We start from the raw sequence: 14621 nt of genomic DNA, 5'->3' as shown, positions 1-14621 counted from the left end.
TGACGGCGTGTGAATAATTCATCACCACGATGATCTGCTTTGCAACTTGACCCACCAACGAAAGAGAAGACCTAGTGTGTGTGTCTGTCTGTGTGTGTGTGTGTGTGTGTGTGTGTGTGTGTGTGGGGCCCTTTTGATTTTATACTTTTGTTTTAGCTCGATTGTATTATGTGTGTGTGTGTGTGTGTGTGTGTGTGTGTGTGTGTGTATATAATTTGTGTGAAAACAATTTTTTTAATTGAATTTTGAAGACTTTAAGAATCCGGTGAATAAAAAGGATTAGAAGAAATTGAGAATAAAGCTACAAATAAGGGCCAAAACTGTCATATTTTCACTTGTTTGACCTTTAATCATAAGTTATCTTCATCATGTACCGCTCTGTTTCTGTCTCCCTGACCTTTGTGTCTCCAGGGGGCCGCGGGATGAACGGCAACCCCATCATCGTCCTCCCAGAATTCCCAGACTTTAACGAGCTGGAGGAGGAAGAAGTCCAAAATGTCCTCGGCTACCTCAGCGGCATCCCCAGGTTAGCATCACACACACACACACACACACACACACACACACACACGCATACACACACAACATCTTTTGTGCAGCTTCATTTGCTTTGACGACACACAAACTGTGAAGAGAATCTGGCCAATTTGTGGAGGTGCAATACCACGTGGAGCCAACAGATGGCAGCACAATACCAAGGGCCTGCTGCCACAAGGAAAGAGCTACAAAAGACATCAAAAATGGATTTTTAGAGAGAATGGAAGATTGCAGGAGAAGATATTTTGAGAATGAGAGATAAGTCATAACAAATTCTAGGTTGAGAGGTTTTAGATATAATGTTTTAAAACAAACTACCCCTCAAAAGAAGGTTAAATGTAACACAATTAGTATTTTCTAATTTAATTCAAGATAAAACATTATATACATGTCTTTTTTCTCTCTCTGCCCTTTATCCTCCTCTCCTCCTTTATTCCCTCCTCCCTCTCTCTGTCCCTCCTCCCTCTCCCCTCCCCTCTCTTTCTTCAACCTCTCTTACTGCTGAGCGCTGCACTCCCTTCACACACATACTCATGCATACACACACACACATAATTAAGTGGAGGAGAAAGGATGGAGATGTATGCATCTATATACAAATCTACTAGTGTGTGTGTCATGGCGGCATTTTTTATTTTTTTTTGTGGCTCATCACCTTTTATATCACACCCCCCTCCGAGTCCCCTCCCTTTCTCCCCACCAGCTATTTGCACCCAGCTGCCAATCGGCTGCACTCTGCGCTCTGATTGGCTGTTGGAGAACAGCAAGACGCAGGGCTTGGTTTTAATTGGCTGAGGATGGGAGGCAGGTGGTGGAGAAGCAGAGGGAGAAGGGAGAGGAGGAAGGAGAGGAGGAGGGAGATGCTCTTTAAGGATGTGTACGGGCACCTTTTTCAATCCGCAAGCTGCAAACAAATAATTTTGGATGCAGGAATCGGACACTGACAACAACGGAATAAGGAAACCTTCAGGAGGAATGGATTATTGCTGGATGCTAACAATGGGATATTAAGGAAATTCTTCTTCTTTTTTTGTCGTGGAACCGCAAAGATTTTCCTCAGATTCTCAGCCGGTTCATTCATGTGGTCCGATTATTTTTTCCAGTCGAGATGAATTGAGGATTTTATGTTGCAGCGTTCACTGGGTAGTGTAGTGTGTACATTTTCTTAATATGTCTGTGTGTGATGATGGAAATTGGCTAATAATAACGCCCAGATGGACTCACTCAGCAGTATTGCTATGCTGGCCCTTGTGTGTGTGTGTGTGTGTGTGTGTGTGTGCTTTAGCCCGTTTTACTTGTGTGTTTAGGTGTGCATGTCGATTTGTCCTGCAGGACCTTTGCTGGAAATACTGCATTCACACACACACACACACATACATACACACACACACACACACATTAGCTTAATGAGGTTGCCACATATGGCACTGCCTGTGGAATGGATGGCAGGATTTTCACACACACACACACACACATTTTCGCAGAACCAAGGTTGCCATGGTAATCACAAGTGTCTCATAATCATCACTGATGACAGATGATTACCACAGACGGTTGTTAAAAAAGGTTGTAACCTTTCCTTTTTAATCTCCCAGTAATCTTCTCCTCCTGATGGAAAGACACTGAAGTCTTTTTATATTTATTTATTTATTATTTAGTTATATATATATATATATATATATATATGCTGTTATGTGTCAGGTTTGACCGGGTGATAGTGAATGAAAGCTTCATCGGGCAGTGACTGGCAGCACTTCACTGCAGTCCTTTACTGAAAATGATCAGAATCACATCACTGTTGATCTCTGGGAAATGCAGTGCAGGATTATCAGTCATTTGTGATTGAAAAACTGTTTTGAGGATTGCAAAGTATATTTTCTGTGATTAAGATAAAACCTGATGGATATAATTAGAGGGTCATGAATCTATTCCTAGTCCTCACCTTGACCTGATGTCTAACGACTGGGAGAGCTTGATTTCAGCTTCTATACAAACACACACACACACACTCATAGAAAAGTGTTCCCCCTGGTAATAACAGTGTGTGCTGTTCTCCTGCAGCGTTGCAGCATCAGGAGTGGGTTTCATCCTGGTCATCGACAGACGACTGGACCGATGGGCTGCCGTCAGGGCTACCCTGCTCCGCATCGCAGTAAGTGTGTGTGTGTGTTTGTGCACTGGATCAGTTTGTTTGTGTGCATCATTTGCTGATGAAGTACCTCTTGACGACTACAAACGTCTGTTTCGGGCTGTGTGCATCACTCTGCACGCGCTAATGCTTGTTTACACGTGGATCTGTGGTCTGCAGTTGCTGGTGTCAGCTGTGTGTGTGTGTGTGTGTAATTTGGGTTGTCCCCACTTAGTGTAATGGATGTTTTGATCTTCCGTGTGCTAGCTTGTACTAACTGTACATTATGTATGTGTCTTTAGTTGTATAATATGTATGCACATGTTGAAATGAAGCAGGGGAGGAGCTAAAAATAGCTTGTTGTGTTGGAGTGGGTGGTGGGTTCTCACGTGTGAACACGGTGTGTGCATGGGGGATGAGATACCGTCCTGTTAGACGTGGAAAGTCCAAACCGTGTGAGCCGTCAGTCTGATTCTGTAATTGTGCCATTAGCCTCGTAGCCTACTTCTCCTTGGACAGTGTGAAACTCTCACTCCTCTCTGAGATGAAGAGGCAGCGGCGGGAAAGAGAAGGGATCCATGGGAATGCTTAAAAAGGTGGAAAGGGAATCGTGAACAGGAAAATAAAACGGCAGCGAGTCTGAGCAGTAGAGGAGATGATTTACATCAGACAGACTTGAGAATCTCTGCACTCCAAGACCCTTTTTATATAAAAAATGTTTAAAAGGAGAAAAGGAAACTCGTCTGAAAGAAATGTGTGACTAGCGTGAGGTGTCCAGACTGTCCTTGTGATATATTTGAGTTTAAATTCACTCTAGCAGCCTCCTGGATTGTTGTACTCCAGCTTTGCATCATGATTAACCAGCTTCCCCAAACACATCTGTCGTTAAGATGCTCATCTTGTATTACACCACTTAGCATGTTCAATATATGCAGATGTATGCTAATATATGCTAATTGGACACTGATTATAATCAAATCTAATGGTGTTTCCGTGGTATTTCTAAGGAACTATCCCCACTGTAACAATAAACCATTGTGCAGCTCATGCTTCATAATGACTCCACCAAGTCCCTTTAACCTGTACACACAAACATCTGCACACTCGGCACACTCCCCCACCGATCACGATGGACCATTGTTCATTATCTTAATCCAGTCCATTGGCCCAGTCCATGTCCTTGAAAGGGACGTTGCACTGATGGCAGTCGTCTCTTTTGTTTTACAGAAGAAGAAAACAGAAGATGCATGGAATTAGGTGGTTTTTTTTCCAGGCAAATAAATGTTAAGGAGAAATTGATATTGATTCAGAAAACTTCCCCAAACTCTCAACCAAAGTCCTTTTTTATATTCAACATCAATTTATGTTTTTCCTCAATGACCAATTATCCTTTGTGAAACGACAAAAGAATTCCGCTTATTCACTTTTATACCAACACACTGATACTGTCTCCCTCTGCTGATCTCCTCTCTCTCTTTTCCATCCATCCCTTCACTTCTTTGTTCTGCTTTTGTGTTCGTACCGTCTCTTTGCTCCTTGGAGTCGTCTCCTCGTCCCCCACTTGCACTTTGAAGAGTAACATTCAAAACGTGGGAACGCTGTGTTTTTTATTTCCAGCTATATTTGCTGAAAAGCATATTATTTAATCTATTGTTGAAACAATGAACATGGTTGAGGTTACTACAGATTTACCTGATACTCTTTTGTTGACTGTAATTGCAGTCGTGATTTATTGATGCAACTATACTTCACCTGTTATGTTTTGGGGGAAGTCAAAGCATTCAAAGGGCCATCAACACAAACGGAAACGTTGCACGCAGATGACATAAAAAGAACAATGTGGAATAAATAAATAAAAAACATAACTATACTTCATGTAAAGCAGATTCTGGTGACAAAAGCTTCTTAAATCTAGATTTTCTAAGCAAAGTCCTTATTTAGTCTATCGCAAGATCCTTAAAGGTCCCATATTATTCAAATGTAATGAAAGTATCAAAACGGTCAATCACCGGAGAAATGCACACGTATTCAGAAACCGTCCAGAAACGCTGACCAATCAGAGCAGGTTTAAAGAGACAGGTTCTAAAATGCAGCGTTTCAGACGGAGGCGGAATTTGTGTTTTTTGAATATTAATGCATGTGAACCTGTTCTAGTACGAGTATGAACCTGAAAGTGTGCATGATATGCCCTCTTTACATAGAAGTCACACTTACAAAGATGCAGCAGGTGTTGCAGCGTTAAATCCTTTGCAGGTTTCATGTAGGAGGAGCAGAATTGTGTCCATGATGGAAGCAGGTTAACTTAATAACCTGAAAGCATGAGGAGCAGGTGGTGCTCTCCTCCTCGGTCCCCTCACTTCCATCCCCTACGGTGGGTGTCCTCCTTAGGCAACGCCTGCTTTGTCCATCAGCCAATGACACTCTGCCTTACTGGAGAATGAAGGTCGTTCGTCTACCCGTGAGGCGTTCTGCTCATCAAGGCCGTTCAAGGTCGCACGTTACCATTTGCTGGTTTCCCCGCCAAGTGAAAAACAAAGGAGTGGGCAGTATTGTCATGTACAGCAGATTAGGGTACAGCACATGCACAGATGCTCACACTGCCATGTTGGTTGTCTGACCAGTTTCAGTCTCGCACACTGTGATGCACTATAGAGGCTGAACACCTGCTGAAACTTTCTGTGTCTTTTCTGGATGTCTTAACAACAGGCTTCTACTTACTCCTCCACATTTACTCCACAGTCTCACCGTAGATCCACCAAACAAATACCAGAATTTAATGAGGGCAAACAGAATACACATGCTTTTGTAGTCAAACGATTGTTGCAGGCAGTCTTCGTGATTTAGGGTGATGCATATGCAGTTATTGAAGCATACAGGGACATCGCTGCAGGGTTAAGACACAGACGGCTCTATCAGCTGGTGCAAAGGAGAGGCTTCATTTAAAATAAAAAGCAGGTCTAGTACAGCAGCCTCCCCTATATCTCTTTGTCATAATTTGGACCCTTTTTTATGTCCAAAAGCAAAAGCAGTGATACAGACAAAGGGGGTTTGAGCATGTGTTTTAATCCAACTCCCAGGAGAACAATGTGGATGTCATTAGTGGACACGTCGAGTGGTTTTCCTCCCCGGAAGAATATAAATCACCCTGGTCAACAGATAATTATATACTAATCCTAATCATTTATTTATGTGTGCTTCTTTTTATCTGTGAGAAGTGTGCGGTGTGTGTGTGTGTGTGTGTGTATAAGTGTGTGTCCAGGGGATGTGTGTGCACATTAGCATGTCTGTGTTCATCTGTCAGGGGGATGCACTGAGCAGATTGTGTATTATCATGTTAATGCGGAGGCACAAATCAAACCATGACCTCTCAGGGTTTATTGAATTTAATGGATTCTGATTACAGATATATTTTAAAACAGACTTTGCTTTTATATTTCTGTCTAATTTACGCTCTGAATTACAAATATTCTACTTTTAGATTTGCTGTAATTGGAGCGCAAATAATGTTTAGTTTTTTTAAATATACGCCGTCAGTTTGGGTGGAAATTGGAAAGGATGTAGAGTGTGTGTGTGTGTGTGTGTGTGTGTGTGACAGACATCAGTTCCTCTCTGTCGCTCTTTGCCTCTCTCTGTATCATCTCTCTCGCTCACGTCCCGTCATGCACTCTCCATCTCGCTCCGTGCGTTTTCCGAGGAGAGTGGTTTCCATGACAACGCCGTGCAGGCATTTCATGACTTGTGTGTGTGTGTGAGAGCCCTGTACGGTCTTTATCTACGGATTCTATCAGGGCGCTCGTGCCTGTTTATATGTGATTCTGATGAATATCGGTGTCGTGGTGACGATGATGGATGCAGGCGGTGGGTGGCACCATTTTGTAGAGATTGTGGAAACCAGTTACTATGTTGTCTCCTCACATGTGCAATAAAATCCCTCTAAAATGGGTTAAAATCTCTTCAGGCTGCACTGTTGTTGCTATTCTTGGTTGTTTGGAGCCGCAGAGCTCAGCACGCACCATTACTGCTCAAATGTAATCAACAAAAAAGCAGGATGATTTTATTTATTTTGAGGAGATCCAGCTTCATACGTCTTGAATATGTTCAATGTTTTCCACAATATCCCTGCTCTTTTTTTCCCACTTTATTTATGGCAACGCCGAGGATTTAATGAGCTTGTCACACATCTCTCAGCTTGCCTCTGGCCCTGTGTGAGTGTGAGAGAGAGTTAACATGTCAGCCTACATTGATTTATGAAGCCTAACAGGGTGGAGCACTTCACCCAAGGTTTTTAGAGGAAGCTTTATAACCGATCCAGCCTTTCAGCTGAGTGGCCTCTTGGGCTGTTGTCTGTGTAAAGGCAATTCTACGCTTCGAACCGGTTGGTGTGTGGAGGTGGAGAGAAGAAAGCTGCGGTTACTCCCAAAGCCACAGGACTAATTTACCTTATTGTCACTCATTTCTAGACGGAAGGTGCAACAAGGGAACAACTGTGAAGATTTGCAGGAGATTTACGAGACATGAAATCCCAGGAAAAGCTCTTTGTGGTTCAGGATTGCAGCGTAGGGACAGCTGTGGGCTAACCCTCACAATAAATGACTGTAGTAGTAAAGAAGGCAGCTGTATTAATCAAACCTGGCATCTTGTTGCCACTAGATGAAATTGATGCAAGACACACATGCGATTAGATTAATAAACACTCTTCTGCCTCCTCTTTCTGTCTCTCAGGGTTCATTTCCAGGGAACTTACACTTGGTTCTGGTGTTGCGTCCCACTACTTTGCTCCAGCGGACTCTGTCAGACTTCCTGTTCAGGTACAACAGGGATGAGTTCAAAATGAAGGTATGACTTCTCTTTCCTTCTTTATTTCCTTTATTTATTATGACATAATGGGTCTTGTAAGTTCTTTAGGCTGGTCCTTTAACAGATAATGCTTTATGTAATCGGTGGATTGTTTGTTTTATCAGGTGGTGATGCTGAGTTCAGTGACTGAGCTCCATGCCTATATCGACCCAGGACAACTGACCACAGAGCTGGGAGGCACGCAGGAATACTGCCACGACAGCTGGATCTCACACCGCACTGTATGTACACACACACGTTTAAAAAAAGTATAATAATAAAATTACAAACTTTATTTATATTGCAATTTTCAGAAAGGACACTTTGCGCTTTGCATTCATACGTACGCTGAATGTTTCCTCCGCAGGCGATCGAGGCATTCGCCCTCATGGTGAAGACCACAGCTCAGACCCTGCAGGCGTTTGGCACTGAGCTCGCAGAGACAGAATTACCCAACGATGCCGAGGCCACGACCAACCTACTGCACACACACACTCTGAAGAAAGATAAAATGAAGGTCAGATTTTCCGTCTTTTCCTTACATGTCAACCACCCATATGTCCCTTTGTGGGTTCCCTTCCTTCTCTCATATATATTTGGTGAAAAGCTTCTGTATTGAAGAAAACGTTTTTTCCCAGGAGGACCTGCAGGTGGCGCTGTCTCAAGGGGGACGCCTGTTGGAGTGTATAAACGAGCCTCTACAGACGGATCCTGAATACCGCATGACCTACGATGAACTGGAAAACTTAGCGACTGTAGAAAGGTAGAAGAAGGGATGATTGGAAACATAACGAGATGAGGAAGTTGTCCCTGAAGGCATGAATAAATCCTCTCTCCTCCCTTCTTGTTCCCTCAGACTCCTGGCTCAGCTGGACGAAACGGAGACTGCATTCGATGATTTCTGGGAGCGTCACAGCACCAAGCTGGAACAGTGTCTACAGCTCCGCCACTTTGAAAAGCACTTCCGTGAAGTGAGTTGCATTATGGGAAGTGTAGTTTTGCACAAATCGGTAAGGTCACATGTGCTCATGTAACCTGACATGTGCGTGTTCGTAGGTGCGCGCCCAGCTTGACGTAACATCGGAGCGGTTGTCCGGTTTCTCTGAGGTCAGCGTAAGCCCCGCCCATGCTGAGCACGTCCTGCGAGAGCTCAGCGGCCATGAGGACAAGGCCTGTGTAAGACACACACACACACACACACACTCATCCTGCGACTCACATGGAGCAGAAAACAGGAGCTTTACACTTTCACCTTTGATGCATCCTTGAAGCCATATGGCTGATGATATAATCAATGTGATGTCCTGCTCTGTCCCCTACTTAGTGGAAATGGATGTGAGGAAGAGGTGGAGGTGGAGCCTGTGTGTGGATTGGACCAATATAATAATGCATTAGGCTGATATTTATTATGTGGTTTCAACCTTAGCTATGTTTTAGCCCCTATAAATGTAACATGGCACAGAGTAAAAGCTTCACATGTGGAAATATTGATCCTAAAAATCCGTAAAGATTTGGATCTCTGACACAGTATGTGTCCCACTCCATGCAGCATTAAGTAATGAACACTCTACCTATAGGGAGTTGACGAGAGGAGGTTGATTTATTGTCAGTGATTGAGTGTCCACTGCTGTTCCCTGACAAGCCTGTATTCTCCATGTATCCTAAATTAAATTCTGATCATTTGTTTCAATAGGACGCACTAGACCGCGCTCTGTCCCTGGCCAGTGAAGGAGACATGTTGATAGAAAATTCCCACTATGCCGAGGACTCCATCAGGCCGAAGTGCAGCGAGCTGAGAGGAGTGTGCGAGGAGATCAGCTCCACTCTGAGGAGCAAGAAGAGCCTCCTGCTCAGGGCGATGGAGCTCCTCCACGCTCTGGAGAAGGTACGAGTGTGGGTCAGAATGTGTGTGCATGGGTTACGTTATAGAAGGAGGAACTTTTGCCAGACTTTGGGGTCACTTATTTCCTCCCAGGCATCACGGTGGTGTGAGGACGGCATCTTCCTGTTGGCCAGCCAGCCAGTGGACCGCTGTCAGTCTCAGGACGGAGCTGAAGCCGCTCTGCAAGAACTGGAGCGATACCTGGACACGGCGTCGCTGCACAACCTCGCCGACCGCAGCGCCATCTGCTGCCAGTATGAGGTGGTGATCACCACTCAGCTCAGGGTCAGTAGGAAGTGGATTTAACGTGTGAAATTATATTGAGTTTACCTTTTGAGAGAATTCACTGCATGTCTTCGGTCACGTTTATTCTCCTTCAGGATCAGGTCGAGAGAGTTTTCCAGAAGCAAAGTTCCGTCCAGGAGATGTTTGAAAAGAGACGCGTCAGCCTGAAGAAACTCGCCGCCAAGCAGACCAGACCGGTCCAGCCAGTAGCTCCAAGACCTGAAGTGAAGTCTCCACTCTCCTCTCCCAGTAAGCCTGGATCTATAGATGAAGCGATTTAATGAAAGAGAGCAGCAGGCGTACCAAGACTTGATTTGAAATCAGGGGTTAGTGGTATGAAGGGATTGAATCATTGTTTTCTCTCTGTCCTTCAGATCAACAGAGAAAAGAGAGAAGATACTCTGCAGATAATGCCATCTGCAAAAGGGTAAATGCGTGACCAATTGTTTGGCAGTGATTATTGAAATATTCAGAAAACGTTTTGACGTAGCGGTAATTATTCCTCACAAAGAGATGTTTTGTCAAAGCAAATACTTTATAATGTGTGTGTGTGTGTGTGTGTGTGTGTGTGTGTGTCCAGGTGGAGTCGCCCTTACATAACGGTGGCATGAGACATGCTTCTCTCTCAGAAGAAGAAGAAAACCTGGCAGTACTTCGACGGTAAGGGGGTTAAAGGTCACCCTCAGAGCCACAGATAAGAAAGTAGTGATGCTGTTCTTTGTCTCGATCACTTTTAAGCTTTACAATTGTATTTAAACATACAAGTACTTCAGTAGCAATAAAAAGGATTCAATTATAGTAATAATAGTTTTAATAACATCTTGCAGTATGTGTGACTTAAATGTGTGTAATTACCCAGTGTTTATGGGGGAATCTGTTAAATATGACGTGTTTATGGGGGAATCGGAAAAAAGACGGCAGTAAATTAATTAAATAAGAAATAAAACAATAAATATTGAGCAGAAATGACCTCTTAAGAAAGAAACCTAGTTTGTATTTGTACTTCCCGTGTTGCAGCCACGTGATGAATGAGCTGCTGGAGACGGAGCGAGCGTATGTGGAGGAGCTGCTGTGCGTGCTGGAGGTGAGTGTTGGTCACATCCCTTCAGTTCATGCATCTCTCCTCTACGTCAGCAAATCTGTTGTGGTAACTTACGTAATGTGAAACTCCAGGGTTATGCAGCCGAGATGGACAACCCTGCCATGGCTCACCTCATCCCCAGCACTCTGCTGAGCAAGAAGGTCACCCTGTTCGGCAACATGTCTGAAATCTACCAGTTTCACAAGAGGTACCCTCCCCCCAACAGTTTACAGTATCTATGCTAAGCTAAGCTAACAGGCATCCTAAACTTTAACCCTTTGTGTCATGTTGTCTCCAGGACGTTTCTAAAGGAGCTGGAAGCGTACACTGACTGCCCAGAGCTAGTGGGCCGCTGCTTTTTAGAGAGGGTAAGCACTTCCTGCACTCTGGTCCGGTCTTATAAAAAGCCAATATAAAAATCCTAAAAAAGCAAATCAATGACCTCATTTTACGTCTCGCTGCAGATGAAGGACCTGCAGATCTACGAGGCGTATTGTCAGAATAAACCTCGCTCTGAGAGCTTGTGGAGACAGTGCTCTGACTGTGCCTTCTTCCAGGTTTCACCTTTCACCTCCTCTGAAAATCTCTCTTTTCGCGTGGCTTACAAGAACGATTAACTCTTAAGTTTCTTCTTTGGTTTATGTTTTGTGACCCAGGAGTGCCAGAAGAAGCTGGAACATAAACTTGGTTTGGACTCCTACCTCCTTAAACCTGTCCAGAGAATCACCAAGTACCAGCTACTGCTTAAGGTGAGCCGTGTCCATGCACTGCATACGGTACACTGTAAATCTAAGTGTGTTTATTTCAGTCTGACTGTAGCCGTCTCCTTTGGTTGTGTGTGTTCTGCAGGAGTTGTTGAAGTACAGCAAAGGCTGTGATGGCTGTGGTGACCTACAGGAAGCTCTCTCCTCCATCCTGGGGATCCTGAAGGCTGTGAACGACTCCATGCACCTCATCGCCATCACAGGATACGAGGTCAGAGAAAAGACACTGTTTGAATGATTCTGAGAGAGATTTCCCCCCCCCCCCATCCTTCATAAATACCTGTCTGTCTCTTCCCTTCTTCAGGGTAACCTGTCGGAGCTGGGTCGCCTGATGATGCAGGGCTCCTTCAGCGTGTGGACGGAGCATAAAAAAGGTCACGCCAAGGTGAAAGACCTGGCCCGGTTTAAGCCCATGCAGAGGCACCTGTTCCTGCACCAGAAGGCCCTGCTCTTCTGTAAGAGGAGGGAGGAGAACGGCGAGGGCTACGAGAAAGCACCGTCTTACAGCTTCAAACACTCCCTCAGTGTACGCTCACGTCGGTCACATTTGAGTTGATATTTGTGCTCTTGATATGCAGCTATAGTGAAAGATGTGCTGTGTTTCTCCTCTCAGATGAGCGCGGTGGGCTTCACAGAGAACGCTAAAGGAGACAACAAGAAGTTTGAGATTTGGTGTAACTCCAGAGACGAAGTCTTTATAGTCCAGGTAAGCTCAATCAGCCTCGCTGCTCTGACAGAAACCCTATGACTGTTAGCCGCTGTGTTATAACTGTATTTCTTTGTCTCCTCTAGGCTCCAACACCAGAGGTCAAAACAACATGGGTGAACGAGATCCGTAAAGTTCTGACGCAGCAGCTCAAAGCCTGCAGAGGTATCGTGAACCCACAGAGCCACACAAGCTTGTTTGTATTTCTTCTTCTCTGCTCTTTGCACAGCATACCTGCTTTCAACTAAAGTCAATGTTTCAGATGCCAGTCAGCAGAAGAGCTCAGATTCCATCTCCCCGAGTCCCAGCAGCAACAACACCTCCATCTCCCTTAGGTTGGTGTCTCGCCTTCAATGCATACGTAAGGTGCACAGATGAGAAGCTTTTTCTTTATTGGGATGTTTTCTTCTTCTCTTTGCCAGTCCCTTTCGTAGCAGTGGTCAGAAAAACCAGAAGAAGCAAGAGGAGAAGAAGGCGGAGTCGAGCACGATGTCTGAATCCTCTTCGTCACCCAAACACAAAGGTGAATGTTTGATAAACGCTGCATCCTCACGGACATAACGTGAGTTATAATCATTAGTCAACTAAAGCTGAAATGCTGCTGCAGTTTAAACTCTCTCTGATCTACTTTTTCTTCATCACCTTCATCCTCATGGTTCCTCTTTCTGTCTCTTTATCTACCGCTTTCTTTTTCTTTCATGGGCTACGTACATATTTTTCCCATCATCATTGCAACACTCTTTCCATTTCAAACCATTGTTTCCAGATGAACCAGTGACCAGTCCGACCACTGACAGGTCTTCAGTGGCTAAAAAGCGCTTTACTTTGCAGGGCTTCAGCAATCTCAAGAGTCCGAAAGGTAACGTCAGCGGACCGTAGGAAGTTCTTTAAACAGGCGCACGATGCTTAGACTACTTTAGTTTGATTATCTTGTATTCTTTACCAAATAAAACGTTTAATTAATGAGCACTGAAACACACCCTTTAAATTAAATAAATAAGGATAGACGATGTTTTCCCTACAGCTGTACTTATATTAAATACAGCACATACACGTGCTTTATTTTTAATGAAAGATTAATTATTGCCCTCTGTGTGACCTGATTTAGAGCGGGATGCATTATAATTGGCTGATCCTAGTTGTTATGTTGCAGAAGCTCTGCCCCCTGGTGGTTAAAGTCTAACACTGCTACTGCTGCTGTAGACCATCGCTAAAAAGAGTGCCAGTATATGCAGTTCACACAGTATCAAATTGCTTTAGATATTTAATCTCTGAGGCCGTTTCCTTTTCTCACTTTTCTCTTCTTCTTCTTCTTCTTCTTCTGTTTCTTCTTCTTCTGCCCTCTTCACTTTGTTCTGCCTGTGCGCCAGGCTCGGCCCTGAGCCCCGAGCACGGCTCCAAACGCCACTTGGTCAAGAGTGACCCCACTCCGTTTGGGTTCAAAGGTATATTGTCGTCCAATAACAAGGGCCCGTGTAATTCTAGAGGCCGTCATTCATCCTCCCACCCCTCACCACTAAAGCGTACTCCAGTCTTGTGTGTTCTCATTGTGTAGATTTCACATAGTGTCTCACATAGAAGGATGAAACTGGACTTTAATCCAGCGGTAGAAGCTGTTCTTCATACTATCCTCCTACATTTACCATGACAGTATTGTACATGTGTTGCACATCCGTCATATAAAGGGCTTAAATAATGTTGTATTTTCATCACGATAGATTTCCTTTCCTTCCAGTTTAATATGCAGCCAGTTTTTACACATTTAGACCAATGAAATGCCTCAAAGTCTTTTTTTGGGCTTGGATGCTGTTATATATATTTTCTGATCATTATCACTGAATTCTTGTATGTTTAACATTTAGCGTTCTTGCTGAGAGTTAGCTTAGCTTAGCATAAAGACTAGACACGGGGAAAACACGAGCTTTGATTTTGAGAAAGTGAATAAGTGTATTTCCTAAAATAATTTTCATTGGGCAACACTTGATGAATGATTTGCTAACTGAGGAACTGAACATATCCAATGGCAGTGATTCTTGGCGTGTAGTTTTTCTCCTGGTCCATTTTACTGACCAGCAGCTAACCCAGCTGTCTGACTGCAGGACTAGCCGTCTCACTGACTCGCTGGATGTTTCTCCCCGTCTAGAGCCGGCGCCCCATGTCTCTCTGAGCAGAGTCAAATGGATGAGCACCTCTAGTCTGTTACAGAGCAAGCGGCGAGGTACAGAGCCGCTCTGAGGATCAGCCACTGTAGGTGTTTGCTGTGGTTTTTAGTGATGATTGATTTTACCGGAGGTAAAGTGTAGCAAAATATCCACTTTCCTTTCATTTGGCCTTGTGTTGAGTCTTATTGTCTTGTTTTATTTAGTAGTATCTAGATTTAAATGACCTGAAAGCTACTCTTT

At 44.1% G+C, this 14621-nt stretch overlaps 1 protein-coding gene across 8 annotated transcripts in view; it reads left to right on the top strand.

The window, feature by feature from the left end:
• mcf2la (mcf.2 cell line derived transforming sequence-like a) overlaps positions 1 to 14621 on the top strand; it is a 38500-nt gene that overhangs the window by 19879 nt on the left and 4000 nt on the right. For 2 of the 8 annotated variants that reach the window (XM_029450528.1, XM_029450538.1), the window contains exons 3-28: positions 412 to 526; positions 2599 to 2689; positions 7388 to 7501; positions 7627 to 7743; positions 7869 to 8018; positions 8140 to 8264; positions 8358 to 8472; positions 8558 to 8677; positions 9195 to 9386; positions 9477 to 9668; positions 9764 to 9917; positions 10043 to 10095; positions 10249 to 10328; positions 10686 to 10752; positions 10842 to 10957; positions 11048 to 11117; positions 11214 to 11306; positions 11406 to 11498; positions 11599 to 11724; positions 11818 to 12039; positions 12127 to 12219; positions 12306 to 12384; positions 12470 to 12554; positions 12642 to 12742; positions 12986 to 13078; positions 13590 to 13664. In XM_029450528.1, the coding sequence (XP_029306388.1) occupies positions 412 to 526; positions 2599 to 2689; positions 7388 to 7501; positions 7627 to 7743; positions 7869 to 8018; positions 8140 to 8264; positions 8358 to 8472; positions 8558 to 8677; positions 9195 to 9386; positions 9477 to 9668; positions 9764 to 9917; positions 10043 to 10095; positions 10249 to 10328; positions 10686 to 10752; positions 10842 to 10957; positions 11048 to 11117; positions 11214 to 11306; positions 11406 to 11498; positions 11599 to 11724; positions 11818 to 12039; positions 12127 to 12219; positions 12306 to 12384; positions 12470 to 12554; positions 12642 to 12742; positions 12986 to 13078; positions 13590 to 13664 (2931 nt within the window). Of the gene's footprint in view, positions 1 to 411; positions 527 to 1538; positions 1681 to 2598; positions 2690 to 7387; positions 7502 to 7626; positions 7744 to 7868; positions 8019 to 8139; positions 8265 to 8357; positions 8473 to 8557; positions 8678 to 9194; positions 9387 to 9476; positions 9669 to 9763; positions 9918 to 10042; positions 10096 to 10248; positions 10329 to 10685; positions 10753 to 10841; positions 10958 to 11047; positions 11118 to 11213; positions 11307 to 11405; positions 11499 to 11598; positions 11725 to 11817; positions 12040 to 12126; positions 12220 to 12305; positions 12385 to 12469; positions 12555 to 12641; positions 12743 to 12985; positions 13079 to 13589; positions 13665 to 14362; positions 14438 to 14621 lie in introns of those variants that run through there. The other 6 variants (XM_029450579.1, XM_029450570.1, XM_029450564.1 and 3 more) reach the window with 6 other exon arrangements.

This window comes from Cottoperca gobio, chromosome 2 (genome assembly GCF_900634415.1).
Source record: "Cottoperca gobio chromosome 2, fCotGob3.1, whole genome shotgun sequence".
In the NCBI taxonomy this organism is placed as follows: Eukaryota; Metazoa; Chordata; class Actinopteri; order Perciformes; family Bovichtidae; genus Cottoperca; species Cottoperca gobio.
This window is presented reverse-complemented; position numbering and strand designations above follow the sequence as displayed.